Genomic DNA, 14,900 nt, shown 5'->3' with positions numbered 1-14,900 from the left:
CCTTTTTCACGTGCTATTGAAGATGTAGTTAATTGTGAAAAATAATAGTAATTAAAATGCAAGGAGGAAATGAACAGAAAGGATTGACAGTACACAGCACGTTGGTGCATTATTAGTGTAGATTAATTGGGATGCATTAAAATAACTGCTGGCATATTTTGCTTCAACCAAACAGTGGATAATTACTGTGTTTTCACTTCCATAACATGCAGGTGAATTTTGTCCTAAAGTACTGCGGGATGCAAACAGCAGACACGGGTAGTAAAGCCAACAGTGACCATCAAAACGCTGCTCAAAAGGGTTCCAGAATCAAAAACAAAGACGTCGTCTGTGGAGGAGCCCGCGGCATTGTGCTGACAGCGTGTGCAGTGAAAGCCCCACATGCGGGGCGACGGGGAGGAAAGCGCGGAGGCGCCGGGGGCCGCGGCTGCACACGTACGGCCGCTCGGACCCCAGCCGCGCAGGCCACAGGCAGTGAAGCTCAGAACTGTCAGAACCTTGGCAGCCGCACCGGGCGAGCTAAACGCCAATTACTCCTGAATTCAGATCAGTTCCTTTGACAAAACGGTGAGAAGTCAACTGATTCAAAAGCCGAAGTGGCAAATAACTACACAGAGATGAACAACCGCGGTTAATAACAACTTGCTTAATATTATCACAACCCTCTTGATGTCACACTTTTTTTATTATTACGTCTCTTGTATTTGCTGATGACATCTCAATTTGATTATAGCCTGAAGTCTTTTTTTTATTGTAAATATACACTGATGAGCAAAAACATTATGACCACCTGTCTAATATGCTGTTGGTCCTCCGTGTACCGCCAAAACAGCGCCAACCCGCTGAGGCATGGACTCTGCAAGACCCCTGAAGGTGTCCTGTGGTATCTGGCACCAAAACATTAGCAGCAGATCCTTCAAGTCCTGTAAGTTGGCAAGAGGTGGAGCCACCGTGGACCAGACTTGTTGGTCCAGCACATCCCACAGATGCTCAATCGAATTGAGATCTGGAGAATTTGGAGGCCAGGGCAACACCGTGAACACTTCATCATGTTCCTCAAACTCAACTGTGTGTTGTGATACATTCCTCCCGTAACCATCATTAAAATTTAAAATGACTTGTGCCACAGTAGACCTTCTGTCGGTTCAGATGAGATAGCCTTCGTTGCCCTTGCACATCAATCAGCCTTGGCACCCAACACCCTGTCGCCAGTTTGTGGTTTGTCCCTCCTCGGCCCACTGTCAGTAGGTACTCACCACTGTTGACTGGGAGCACCCCACAAGCCTTGCCGTTTCAGAGATGCTCTGACCCAGTCGTCTGGCCATAACAATTTTGCCCTTGACTGAGTCGCTTAGGTCTTTACTCCTGCATCCAACACGTTGACTACGAGAACTGATTGTTCGCTTACCATCTAATCTACCCAGGGTACTTGACATGTGCCCTTCTTTAGAGATGATCAACGTTATTTGGTTCACCTGTGAGTGGTTATAATGTTTTGGCTCATCAGTGCATGTGGAGTGTGAATTTTCTCTTTAATATTTCATTTTGGTTAAATCAAGTAATTGCTGACTGGAACACGATTTTAGACTTTGCTGCATGACGACGACACACTGCATTAAATGCAATTAAAGTCAATGTTGAAATATGAAAGTTAAAATATAGAATCTTTTAATCTTAGAATTGCAAACACAGAGCAATCAATTATTGCTCCTTTGATGCATATTTTTATAGTCATTTATAGTCAGGCCCGGTGCTATGAGGGTGCTTAGGGATGGATTGATCCCCCCACCTCCCAGACTCACACCCCCATCCCAATCACCAATCACACATTTTGTGTAAAATGGATGTATTAAATGTATAAAGTGATATGACTGCCTTACCCCAATTAATGTCATAACCCTCTTAATGTCATTGTTGTTGTTGTATTTGTAAACATATTTTCTTAACAAGATTACAGTACCAAAATTACTGCCTCCTGCTTTGCCTTCACCCATCCACTACTCCATGTAGCAGTACTGTAACTCATCCCACAAAGCTTTTAGCGACGTTCATGACTGCTTACAGGTTTGAAACAAACATCTTGCTTCCTAAGCAATCATCGCAGTTCTTTCCTGTCATAACACATATCGTCACACCTTTATGCGCACGGCTCGGGAGCTCACCTTACGTCTTGCATTGGGATTACGCACCTGGGTAAAGATATCTGAGAACTCCCACATCTCATTGAATGTCCTTCTGTGAGAGCGTCAACACTTTCGCAAATACCTTACCTTACAAAACATCAATTCATTAGAAGTGATTATAAATGTGAGAATATTCGCTACAACTCTACATATAGTACCTCAACAGAAAAGTGATAGAAAAATAATCCATGCTGTGAATCATTACTTTGTGTAATTACTAAATTGAATGAATTGTGTGAATTGTTCAAAGACAGTTTGAATTGTTCAAAGACAGTTTGTCACAGGTGAGTATTTATAGTCTAAGTCATTCTTCCTTTTCATGAGTAAGTGTATCGCAGAATAAGACCAAAGCAAGTCTTGGATCACAGTTTAGTAGCAATACACGTTATCTCATTGCGAGTTGACAGAACGATGACATGGATTTCCTCTAGGGTGCTTGTAGAGAATATGTCATACATACGTGTGAAAAATGTTTGGACTCCAACTCTGAAATGTGGTCTTAGCCATGTATTTAAACGCAGCTGATAATTTTTTTACTTCAGAACTTTCGCAGCTCTCGGCCTTACTAAACAGCCGTTCTATTTCCGTCTTCAGAATCTAATTTCATACTCAGGTAGGCTAATTTATTTCATGAAGTTAGCTTGGCTATGCATATTTGATTAATCTCTCCAACGCAGTTTTACTGTCTGTCGTATATAATTTTCCGACACAGAGGGGCACGGATGACTTGCTGCATGGCAGGGGGGTACCACAGGATGCATTTGGTAAGCAGTGGCATTGTGGTGTATAGGTAAGGAATAGTGCTTGTAACCTAAATATTGCCAGTTCGATTCTTAGGTGGGCCTCTCCCGTGGCTCCATTACGCAAGGCACTTTACCAAAACTGCATCTGTAAATATTCAGCTGAATAAATTAATAAAACGTAAAAAAAAACTGTAAACTACGTAGTTTGCTCTGGATAAGAGTGTCTACTAAGCAAATGTAACGGTTAGGTAGCTATGGTAGCTATGTTTCCTAATGATATTTTTCACAATTCATGTGTCATCAAATTATCTATACAGCCCATTTCTTACAGGAAAAAAGTCATTGTGCTTTGGAATTAACTGCAGTCCAATGGTACCATGTCGACTTGGGTTAGTTATAATTAGGAAAATAACGACACTAATTTGTCTTGCCAATTATAATTATATGTACTACCATTTCTGTGTGTGTGTGCTTGTGAAATAAAAAGAAGCCATTTTGTTCTCCTTTCTAAAATTCAGAAACATGCATTAGTCAATTGAATACGGTGTATATAAGGGTCTATGGGTTTGTTGTCGTTATTTAAATGCATTGATTGAGGACTGGATAATCGCTTGATTAATTTGCTTAATTCTATACTGCAGTTAAGTGTATCGAGTGCAAATTCCGCCCTTACTCCTTGTGCAATAGCTCACATGCATCGCATAAACATACCCTCTGCAGTATCTGCTAATCTTCTAAATAGTGTGTAATCGCCTCCCTCTTAAACACGGTTATTTTGCCGTGCTGTTTTCTCCCCGGCTGTTGCGCCTGTACCCGATGAGAAAGCGGGGTGTCACCGCCTGGGTGTGACCGTGCGTGAGTGACTCAGTGACTAGCAGCGATCGACGCGGCATCGTACACTACTTCGCGGTAATATCTCCGGCAGGTATCCACGAGGGCAGAGAAAGACATCTGTAAGAACCAGCTCTGGATGGATTTTATGGCACCCTATTTACAACATGTTCGGCGTCCTCGCACTAACCACGGACACACCGTGCTGACCAAGCGTGGTGTCACAGTACGAATAAACCCAGACTCACGTTCACGATCAGATATGTTTAGCTGGTGTATCGGAATCCACCAGTTAAAAATCGCCAATTGACCGTATTAAACATAAATACCTTATTTTACAGTTTTTTTTTTAAGAAAATAGTTCACTTTCTCTGAAATGATCACACATCCTGATAAGGGTCTTTTGAATGGTCAGAACAGCAAGATATCTTCAGATCCAAGGCTGATATTTCAGTATACTGCAACAAACAAGTCTAATGTATAGACTCATACTTAGAAAAGACACACAATACTTTTTTGCCTGCTCGATGTATAGGGGTTTCATCTCTAGAATGTTTCTTGCGATTTTGGGATTCAAATCCCGAGCACTGTTGTAGCACCCTTGAAGTAGATATTGTTGCTCCAGCAACATCAGTTAATTGATTAATGAATTGCAAAATATGAAGTCCATAAGTGTACTACACCTATATACCAAAAGGATAAACAATAGGCGAGTAGACTGTATATATACAGAGTGTGTGTGTGCGTGTGTGTGTGTGTGTGTATGTTTAAATGCAAAAACAGAATAACAGAATTTCTTAAGAATTCCATAGCTAAAACTGTATGGCAACCTCTGGTTCATACAGTGGTGTATGTTGCCCTCGTGTGGCAGTACTGATTGCAATCCCTCCTCCAAAAGAGAACTGCTTCTGCGTTACTGCGACACCCAGTGTTCTTACTGTCATATTATTCTACTTACAACTAAACAGGTTGGGGGGGCGGGGGGGGGGGTCACCCTCTTCAGTTTCACCCTGTTACTGTGAGCACATGATCAGAGCAATGGCCTGCTGCCTGTCTCAGACTGGCAAGTGGAAATCTTAAGGAAATTTGACATAACTGTTAGAGTTTTATGGTTACATTTTAATGCTGGTAAGTGTTGGTGAAGGTATGTTGTCTACCAACTGCCATACCAGTCAATACCAAAAATGACAAGTGACAATCACCTTCACTGTAGTGCTACAGGATAAAGTCAGATTATTTCACACAGGATAAATATTATTTTGCACAATAAAATCAGATTATTAATCCCCCATATGACTGAATGAATGAAACATTCACCTTCTTTTTAATTTTCATTTTCAAGTGTAGTGTTTGGAAGATATGCAGTCACCAGATGATTTAATATTCTCTCTCTTTCTTACACAGCCACACACACACATGCACACAGACAGACACAGATACAGACAGACAGACAGACACTCACACACACACACACACACACACACACACGCACACACACACACAAACATACACACAGATACAGACAGACAGACACTCATACACACACACACACACACTCACAGGTTTCTCCGCTGCGTTTCTGAGTGCACACTTACCTTGGTGAGGCAATCACCTGTGCACTTCTAAAGATCTCTACCTCACTTTCCAGATAACTGTGATTCATTCATGGTACACTTTTCAGAGCCAAAATGGCGGCTCTGTTTCATTACACTTCTCTAAAGGCTAACATTTCTAAATCATCACCACATGTATTTGCCCTATCAAAGATCAGCACCTGAAATAACTGATCACTGAAGCGGAATATTTTTTATGCATAAAAAAATAGCAATCGTTTTCAACAGAAATTTTTGAAGAAATTTGCTGTAATTTGCCTCATTAAACAGTGTAACAGGCAATACTGTAACAAAATGGCTAGAATTGCTCTTTAAAAGTATGCTAAGATTTCTTGCAATTGAATTAAATTAATATTCTAAAGGTTCCCTATTTAAATTTAGAATGGACTTTGTGTCTGGGAGGTCTAGGAGAGCAATAATAATAATGAATTCATGTGCAATTTAGGATAATTGTGAGCAATGCAAAATAGCATTTTTCCTTTGTACCCTGCCAGCGACAGGCCAATTAAGACAACGCTTTATCTCCAAGCCTAGACAATCACTGTCTGAAATCTACCATTTATTGTTTCTGAAGAAGGGAAAGGAGATTCAGAATGATAAAGGATCAGAGAGAGAGAGGGAGAAAGAGAGAGAGGGAGAGAGGGAGAAAGAGAGCAGCAGTTGAAAGAGATATAGATAGATCTTGGTACCAGTCACCAGAGTAGGACACATCTCACAGAGGGATAGTTGACACATCAGAGTAGGGAAAAGTAGTTTTGAAAATGCATAGAAACCACTTACTGAGATTACAGTCTATCCTGATACAATCTGGCGGGAGAGAGAGCGAGATGGTGAGATCAAACCAAAAGAAAAGCAAAATAAAAGAAGAGAGAAAAAAAGAAAACATTTTACATCCTTCAAGGTACATTCTGCAGACAACCAAGCATTTCTTTGAGCCCACTATCCGGGGACAAGCTGCGAGTCAGAGCTGCCCTTTTCCTGTTCACAACAACCCCCCCACCCCAAACCCCACTCCCAAAGAGCAAAGGCAGGCAAACCATTCTCTCTCCCTCTGTAAGGATAAGACACGTATAAGACATCTAAGGATGTCGGCATTGGTTGCGACAGCCATAATGTCTTCTCCCACTTTTTAATGTTTCATGTCAACATTGCATTATCGAATGATATCGCTTTAAAAAATTCTGAAACATATATTTTGCTGTGCTAGATAGTAAAACTGAATATGGGTGGGGACTGCAGCAGGTTGCAAGATTCAGTTATAAAGCCGAGATGGAGACACCAAAGTCGGAACTGTCATTTATTTACCTTCATTTGGTGTATTGGGGATGGTTTAGGCATTTAGACAGACACCCCAAAGGTAAACTTGTACTTGAAATGCATGCTTACAACAGCTATAGTGTGGTGGAGATTCTGGCTGAAGTAATATATAGCAGGAAGCTATAGCACCGAGAGTCTATTTCACTATTAGATTTAATGCACTGTGGACTGGTGTGACAAAAATTCCTGCCGCTGAGTCAGAAACCAGTGAAATACTGATGGAAGAGGTGGCATGCTGATATGGGGGACATATTTTCTGTGTTCTGTGTTTTTTCTGCCATTGAATGTAAAGGATTTGTTTTTGTTCAGTTGAGAAGAGTTTGCCTTTTACAGCCCTTTGGGAGAGGAAACCAGACCCAGCATTCAGGTAAGGGACCTCTGCACACCCCAGCCACACAAAGGCCTACCCTGCCCTGTACGACAGCACCTGAGAAGCCCATCCACTCTTGGATAGCCCCCACCCCACCTCCCACTGTAATGGAACAGCCCACAAGTAAGTCTGGCTCTGTTCCCTGTGTGGACTGAACCACTTGGCGGGCGGTGTAACAGTAGGGGGGCCAGGGTATATTCTGGGCTTGGCACACTTGCAGAGAGGAACAGACTCTGAGTCAGACCGATGATTAAGTGAAGCCGGAGGCTTGATGTGTATGTGTTGATATGCGTGACTCTGGATGTTTAACAGCAAAGCGTAGCTTGTTGTGTACAGAGCTGCAGTGTTTAGTAAGAAAAGTAAGTGGGTTTATTGAACCTCAGAGATTTCGCCCTGGGGATCCTCCAAGACTACGATCTCTTTGAAAGAAATCGAGTATTCGGAAAGCGTGAGATGGGTTCTGCCAAGAGCAAAACGTAGAAATAGACATATGCAGTAAATTGTAATACATTCTTCATGTGTGAGTGTCATGGTTCCTCAGACCACCCCCCCCCCCCCCCCCCCCCCAACCCCCCGGTTATTTCTTTACAACAGACGCCAAGATGAAGCACAGCTCCTTATTGCATTTTGGCGTCCACTAGTGGCCTCGGCTGTACCTAGCTGTGGCTGAGGTGTGGTCTCGAGCTGTCAACCGCTGCAGAATAGTGGATACAAACAGCCAGGGACCGGTCTCACTGCACAGGGGACAGGGGACAGGGGACTGAATGCGTCAGTCACCCGATCGCATTCGACACCTTTTGTTTTCACCGTGTTGCATTCTGGGATATGCTTGACCGTAACTACGGTGACGATAACGCAAAGTGTAGTGGTGACTGCTCCCTTTTCCCTTCACCCTTCGTTATTATCCTGTCTACAGCTTTGCTCATCATCAGCCTGCTCACTTTCTGAGTTATTGTTCAGCCTCCTCATCGATTCAGTGCATAGCTGGCTCGTTTGACACTGGCAGGTGAAAGATGTTCACCCTCTGCAGATCTGTACTGCTTCAGGTGTGGCTAAGATGGATGATGATATAACTAGGCAGATAAATAGCTGGATTAATGTCTCTACAGCTGTGGGTGGGAGAATTTTCTCGAATAGAACAATGTGCCATGTAAACCTCAGAGCCTCTGTGTTCACATGGAACTCAAGAAAACCACAGACTTAAAAAAAAAAATCCCCAATGACAGTGTCTCCACTCCACTGTCTTATTTAAGACTAAGTCTGACATCGACTAGCCCTTTTCCTGGGATTCACAGGCCAGCGCGTGCAGCTGGGGGGAGACCCCAGGAGAGACTTCCCTCCTTTTGGCAGCCCTATCCTAGAGAATATGCTCTGCTCCCAGCCCTACTCCTCTCTGAGTGGAGCTCCCCCCCGAGGTTCAGAAGCACGGGAAGCCTGCAGGCTGGCAAGTGAAAAGAATGTGCATGTGTGCAAGCCTGCCTCCCTGTGGTCAAAGAGGTATGACACTCAGTGAGCCGGTCTCTCTGGCTGTTTGAGTCGAGGGCCGCAGATATACAGGCCATTGAAGGGATGAAAAGTTCCATCTTCTGGGCCTAGGCCAGGCAAGGAATGACAGAGAGAGAGAAAGAGGGAGCGAGAGAGAGAAAAAGACCCAGAGAGACGGGGGGGGGGGGGGGGAAGACCCGGGGGGGGGGGAGAGAAAGAGAGAAGGAGATCCACAGAGAGAAAGAGAGAGAGAATGGAGATGGATGGCATGGTGAACTGGAGACAGGAACCAGTCTTTTCCCATGATCACCCACACTCAAGTGTCCCGGGACCTGCCCTGCCCACCAGTGACCCCAGCTCCCTTCAAAAGATGGAACATAAAGGGACCGAGAGGAGGTGCCTGTCAGATCTCATGCATCTGCCAGGATTCCCACTACCCTCCTGCCAAAACCTTACTCCTAAATACTCCTAAACATTCCTCTCAATCACACTGTCTGTGTCTCGATGATCCGCCCTATGACCTCACATCTGTATAACATTTTAAAATTAATGTATGAAAACGTTTGAAAGTGCCAATAGCTATAACAATCTGATTAAAATCTAATGTTTCTAATTAAATTAATCGCCTCCATGCTTATCCAGCCTGTTCTCTTTAACTAGCTTATAAAACAACACCTGTATTCCTTTTCTCTCTCTCTCAAAAGAGAATGTGCAGTGGCACTTGCTTCTCTATCAAAGCTCTCTGGCTCCCCCTCCTGGCAGACTGCATGAGTGACAGCACATCGTCCCTTTATCTTCAAGCAAGGGAAAGAGAGGTTGACCGGGAACCAGGGGGAGAGGGGGGTGGGGCGGGTTTAACAGGGGCCCTGGGACAGTCTCACAGAGGGAAGGGAGAAGCGGAAGGGGTGGGAGGGGGGCTTCTTGGTTGCATGTTGCATTGGGGATATATCCAGGAGGAGTGGGGAGTAGAGAGGGGGGCGGGGTTACCTAGATTGACAGTGAGCTTGACCCTCCCACCGTCCAGCTCAAGACGCAGGGTGTCGGCAGACTCCTTGGAAGTGGTGGCCATGAGAAGGCCATAGGCCCTCTGGGACATGAAGCGCAGGGCTACATCCTCGGCCTCCGTGTGCAGGGTGCTCGGCATGATGATCTTCAGGTACATGCTGCCGTCGTAGCTCAGCACCGTGGCCTCTGCAACAGCGCCCACCGCAGGCAGGGAGGAGAAAGGGCACGGTTAGCATTGGGGATAAAATTCACTGTTAGGTTAGTTCTCTTAAATGCGCTCTTGTAAGCAGAGTGGAGAGAGAGCCTGACAGAGCGCGTTCTCAGAAGCTGCGCTCAAAGAGTCACTCACAGGTAACAACAACCGCTAAAACGACACGGTGAGAGAGACGTGCACAGCTCTCAGTCTGCTGAGAGACACTCGTGGAAAGAAATGTGGACTCTTCAACGGCACTGAGGCGACGAGTGCACCGCGGAGAGATGTGCAGTTAAAAAGAGATAACACAGCAGGAACAGAGACATGGACGGTTAACACCAAGCGCTCCAAAAGCAAAAAAGAGGGATTTGCACGTGCACGGTTAACCCCAATCACTCCTACAGCATAGAGAGAGGTGTGTAGTTGCACGTGCACCTGCACGGATAACACTAAACACAGCAACAGTGTAGAGACAGGTGTGCGCGTGCACACGTACGGACGACACCCAGCATTCCGTGAGACTGAGCATGGAAAGAGATGTGCAGGTGTACATGCAAAGCAAGTTTACACCAAGCACTCAAACAGCAAGGATAATGCAGCATGAAGAACGGAGAGATGCACATGGTTAAGAAATAACCAACAGTGCTCTCTGTTTATAAGAAGGTTTATCATCCCGCATTATCCTCCACTGTTGCAAAGCAGTTGATTATAGCAGGCAGCGCATTTCATTTTGATTTGAAGCTTGATTGCTGAGAAATCAACAGACAGCAATTTCTTTTATGTGGAGTGTGTTGCATAATCTGAAGTGATTTATGTTTTCCCTTTGAATATGATTGTGTACATTAATTCAAATACTTGAATCAGATATGTGGACCCAGAGTGCACCATTAAGGTAAACTGGTCAAGATGATATGGTGTGAAGGCGCAATTCAGACTAATACCTCCAGAGTCCTTCAGTACTCTGTAGTGACACTAGATGGCGACAGAGGATCACAGAAAAAATGGCCAAATAGAACCAAAAAAATACACAAAGCTGTGTTTAAATTTTATTCCTCTGGAATATGTACTCAATTATCAAATCAAACAGGTAGTTTTATTTATCCTTCAAAGTCTGTGATAACGGCCAGCAACAAAGTGTGGATACATCTGCCACATCAGACTTCAGCACAGGAGAACATTAGAGCCCTCAGTCTGAGATACCAGCCCAGATTCATATCTCTGATTGAGACAGAACATCTAGAGGGAGATAATTCTGCACATCTATCCACCCTCCCCCCCCCAGTCTTTAGTACAGAGAACTTGTAGATAAATGAAATTGAAAAGAAAAAAAAAAATCAGAGTGGACAACTGTCACCGTCTGCACCCTGCTGTGTCCTTCCTAAAGGATACCTCCTGTCTAATGATGGCAATAATACCCGTTCACTTCCCTGTACCTGCTCAGAGGTCCTTTACCCTCCCCAGTCCCTTGTCCCAAATCTTGGAATACGAAACAACTCCTTGTTACGACCCTGCACCTGATAATTATGTAGTCAAAACACCGCAAAAGTGTTGATCCGCTATCCTGAATAATCACAGTCATTTACTTCCAGACGACAGTTATCCTGGCCCCAACTGGCTGCGCACGTTCCCCTCACATCTTATCCATTTATAAGGGTGGATATTTATTGGAGCAATTCACATTAACTCCCCCGCTCAAGGGTGTAACAGTACTGCCCCTCTCAAGATCCAAACCTGAGTGTTTCTGGCTGGAACTCCAGGACCCTAAATCCTACACCGCACGCTTCTCACATTTTAATTCTTCCATGCCACAGGCTGTCTGCACACTCACAATTCACAGTGATCCCACTGCTACCACCATTTCCCCACCTCTACCGCTGTCTACATCACAGTGATCTAGATCACAGTGATCCCACTGCTACCACCAATCACACCCCCCGCCCCAGAACCCCCTCGCCCCCTCCCCTCCTCACCGGTGTCGCAGTTCTCTCCCAGGTAGCCCGTGCCGGTGCAGTCGCAGATGTAGCGGTTCCACCCCTCCCTGCACTGCCCGCCGTTGCCACAGGGGGCGCTGCTGCACTTCTTCTGCAGCTCGCGGGTGCAGAAGCTGCTGACCCCGGGCACGCTCTGCATCTCGGCCAGCCGCCGCACGTCGCGGCTCTTCCCGTCGATGAAGAGGTCGCGCACGCAGCCCACGTAGCCGTAGTTGAGCAGCGCCGTCCACACCTCTGGGGGCAGCACCAGGCCCGTGCGGGACTCCGGCAGGCCCCCCAGGTACATCTCGCTGTCCAGGTCCAGGATCTCGCTGCCCTCGTTGGAGTTGAAGGGCGTGCTGCGGCTGTTCACCGAGATGGAGCCTGCAGAAGGGGGTGGGGCAAGGTGGAGATGAGGGAGGAGCCATAATTAAGATGCCACGCCCACATCCATGTACAACTATATACCTCCCAGCAAACTCTGATCGCTGATCAATTCCAACAAGGAGTATGAATTTAAATTAACCATGCTTTATTATTATTCATTTCCTTTTTTACAAATGTAAATTCTTGTCAGTAAGTTTTCCTAGGGAGCTGCAAGTTTTATGGCACTGTGAACTATTGGGAACCCATAAAAGACACATGCAAAATTTTATCTTATTCAGTCTCCAAACTGCGTAGGTAACGCGCCTCAGAATATGCTGTCTCACACAGAGTCTGTGCTGAACTCCATGGTGAATAATGAGCGTGTGGGGGCAGGGTGTTTAATTATGACATGGGAGAAAAGAGAGGGAGTCAGAATTTTCAGCCATAATCACCCACCTTGTAAATTTGGACTAATCAGTGAATGGTCTTTTCACAAAATAATATGTCTGGCTAGCTCTAAAAGCCCTGTTTGTACAGTATAATGGCGTGCCACCTAATTGCATGAGCTTAAGTGTTAAGTATTCGAAAAAGTGAAACAAAATGAGACTTTTTATCTACTGTAGCACATCAGTACAGGGTCATCGTGTTCTTTAGAGGTATAGATCAGAGGGAGGGGTGTGTGTGCGTGGGTGTGTGAATGTGTGTGTTAGTATACATATGTGTGTGTGTGTGTGTGTGTGTGTGTATGTGTGTTAGTGTATGTGTGTGTGTGTTAGTGTACATGTGTGTGTGTGTGCATGTGTGTGTCAACATGTATGCATAAGTATGTGTGTGCGTCAGTATTAGTGCGCGTGTGTGCGTGTGTGTGTTTGTGTCAGTATACGCGCACACATATGTGTGTGTGTGTACGTTCACGGCAGTATATGTATATGTGTGTGCGTGTGTTTGTCGCAGGACACTGTGCTGTTCGAATGACTGAGTGTGTATGTGGGGGGGCAGTCAAGGTGGGGGGTGAGGATGTTATGGATTGGGGTCTCTTCTGTGAGGCCTCCCCTTGATTTACGACACTTCATTGGCTCTTAATTGTCCATTAAAATGCAATTATGGCAGGGGCAGGAGCATGCTCTGTGAGACTTGCTATAAGACATTTCCATAGTGATTAGGTACTGTATCAAGTTCTATCCTCATATGCTGACTGGGCCTTAATTGCACACACACACACACACACACACGCACACGCACACGCACACAAAGTGAAGGAGATAACTACTTAGTACAGAGAAACCTGCGGAGAAGTAATGAAACACCAAAAGCAGAAAGTGAAATAGAAAGACAAAATCCCAGACAAAGATGGAGAGATCAGAGAGGATGCATAAGCAGGAGCAGAGTGATACCATCTGCACAGGTAAGAGATGGAGGGAGGGAGACAGAGAGAGAGAGACACTGTGCTGGAGATTAAACAGTATGTAGAGAGAGATAAAGGGAGAGACAGACTCCACGCAGACAGGAGGAGCTATTTGGGCACAGGGTGGGGTAACTGCAGGGCTCTCCTTTGCTGGTCACAGCTCGAGCAGAGAGACACACACTGCCACGGCAGTTTGCACTCCAGTGTCTCTCTGGGTCAGGACCCTCCTGCTACATCAGTGTTACAGCAGATAAATAAGTGGTGTGGTGGTTTTCACTGTTCTAAAGTGGTGGTCACTTTAGAACTTGGGGAAACGGATTGTAATTTGCAGGCTTCCCTCGCCCTTGGGACACAGGCTAAGTCCTTTCTCCTCTCTGAAGTACACTTACAACACTTTGTCTACTGTGCCAAAAGACACCACTTCATTACATTATTGTCATTTAGCAGATGTTCTTACCCAGAGCGACTTACATAGATTACAGTTTTTTAACATGTTATCTGTTTATACAACTGGATATTACTGAGACAATTGCAGGTTAAGTACCTTGCCCAAGGGTACAGCAGCAGTGGCCCAGTGGGGAAACGAATGCAAGCCCTGTTCCTTACCACTACACCCCGCCACCCCAGTGCATCTTAATTCTGATCCCCTCATTTTGAACACAGGCTCTGAGGATGCGGTAGGACGGAGCCCTCGCACGGGAAGCCTGCTACTTCTCCCTCACCGCTACAGGGACAGTTTAATCACTGACTGACACCTCATCCTCTGCCTTCCTTCCTCTCTGCTGAAGAGTTCTGGGGATGGCTGCTCCCCATGAATTTTTCATGAGCAGCGAGGTTCTGAAAGTGCTTTGGTTCTGAATGATTGCACACATATCCGTATTGATTAGAATCAGAACCAGACAAGTTACACTACCGCTGCGGCCAAATATTCAGGAGCGTCTGCCTTTACCTGAACTTTTAAGGGTCGACAGCTAAGCAACAGGACTTTTACTGCGAAAGCAGCCATCTCTAGCATTGGGGGTAATTTCTAACATAAAATTGTTATTTTATCCTGCAACCCAAGTCATCATTTATATTAAATGGAATTACTAGCATTTAGTAGATGCTCTTATCCAGAGCGACTTACATATGTTACAATTTTTACAAGCTGTCCATTTATACAGCTGGATATTTACTGAGGAAACTGCGGGTTAAGTGCCTGGCCCAAGAGTACAGCAGCAGTGCCCCAGGAAGGAATTGAACCAGCAACCTTCCGGTTACAAGCCCAGCTGCTTACCACGATGCTACACTGCCACCCCCATCAGATTATCTATATTAATGTTTGGATCAGATTTCATATGACGCTTTGCAAAAAATATCAAATGAGACTTGTGCCTAGCTTGTAGTGTACTGCTTTGCTCACAAGAAATAAGACACACC

General features: G+C 45.1%; 1 protein-coding gene across 21 annotated transcripts in view; it reads right to left on the bottom strand.

The window, feature by feature from the left end:
* Nucleotides 1–14,900, bottom strand: part of nrxn2b (neurexin 2b) — a 618,578-nt gene that overhangs the window by 295,332 nt on the left and 308,346 nt on the right. For 18 of the 21 annotated variants that reach the window (XM_036547806.1, XM_036547808.1, XM_036547817.1 and 15 more), the window contains 3 exons: nucleotides 11,711–12,094; nucleotides 9,530–9,733; nucleotides 6,151–6,177 (listed from right to left, as the gene is read on the bottom strand). In XM_036547806.1, the coding sequence (XP_036403699.1) occupies nucleotides 6,151–6,177; nucleotides 9,530–9,733; nucleotides 11,711–12,094 (615 nt within the window). The remainder of the gene's footprint in view (nucleotides 1–6,150; nucleotides 6,178–9,529; nucleotides 9,734–11,710; nucleotides 12,095–14,900) is intronic. The other 3 variants (XM_036547810.1, XM_036547816.1, XM_036547826.1) reach the window with 1 other exon arrangement.

The sequence above is a fragment of the Megalops cyprinoides genome, chromosome 16, assembly GCF_013368585.1.
Source record: "Megalops cyprinoides isolate fMegCyp1 chromosome 16, fMegCyp1.pri, whole genome shotgun sequence".
Taxonomy (NCBI): Eukaryota; Metazoa; Chordata; class Actinopteri; order Elopiformes; family Megalopidae; genus Megalops; species Megalops cyprinoides.
Note: the sequence above shows the minus strand (reverse complement) of the source record. Positions and strands in the feature narration are given on the sequence as shown.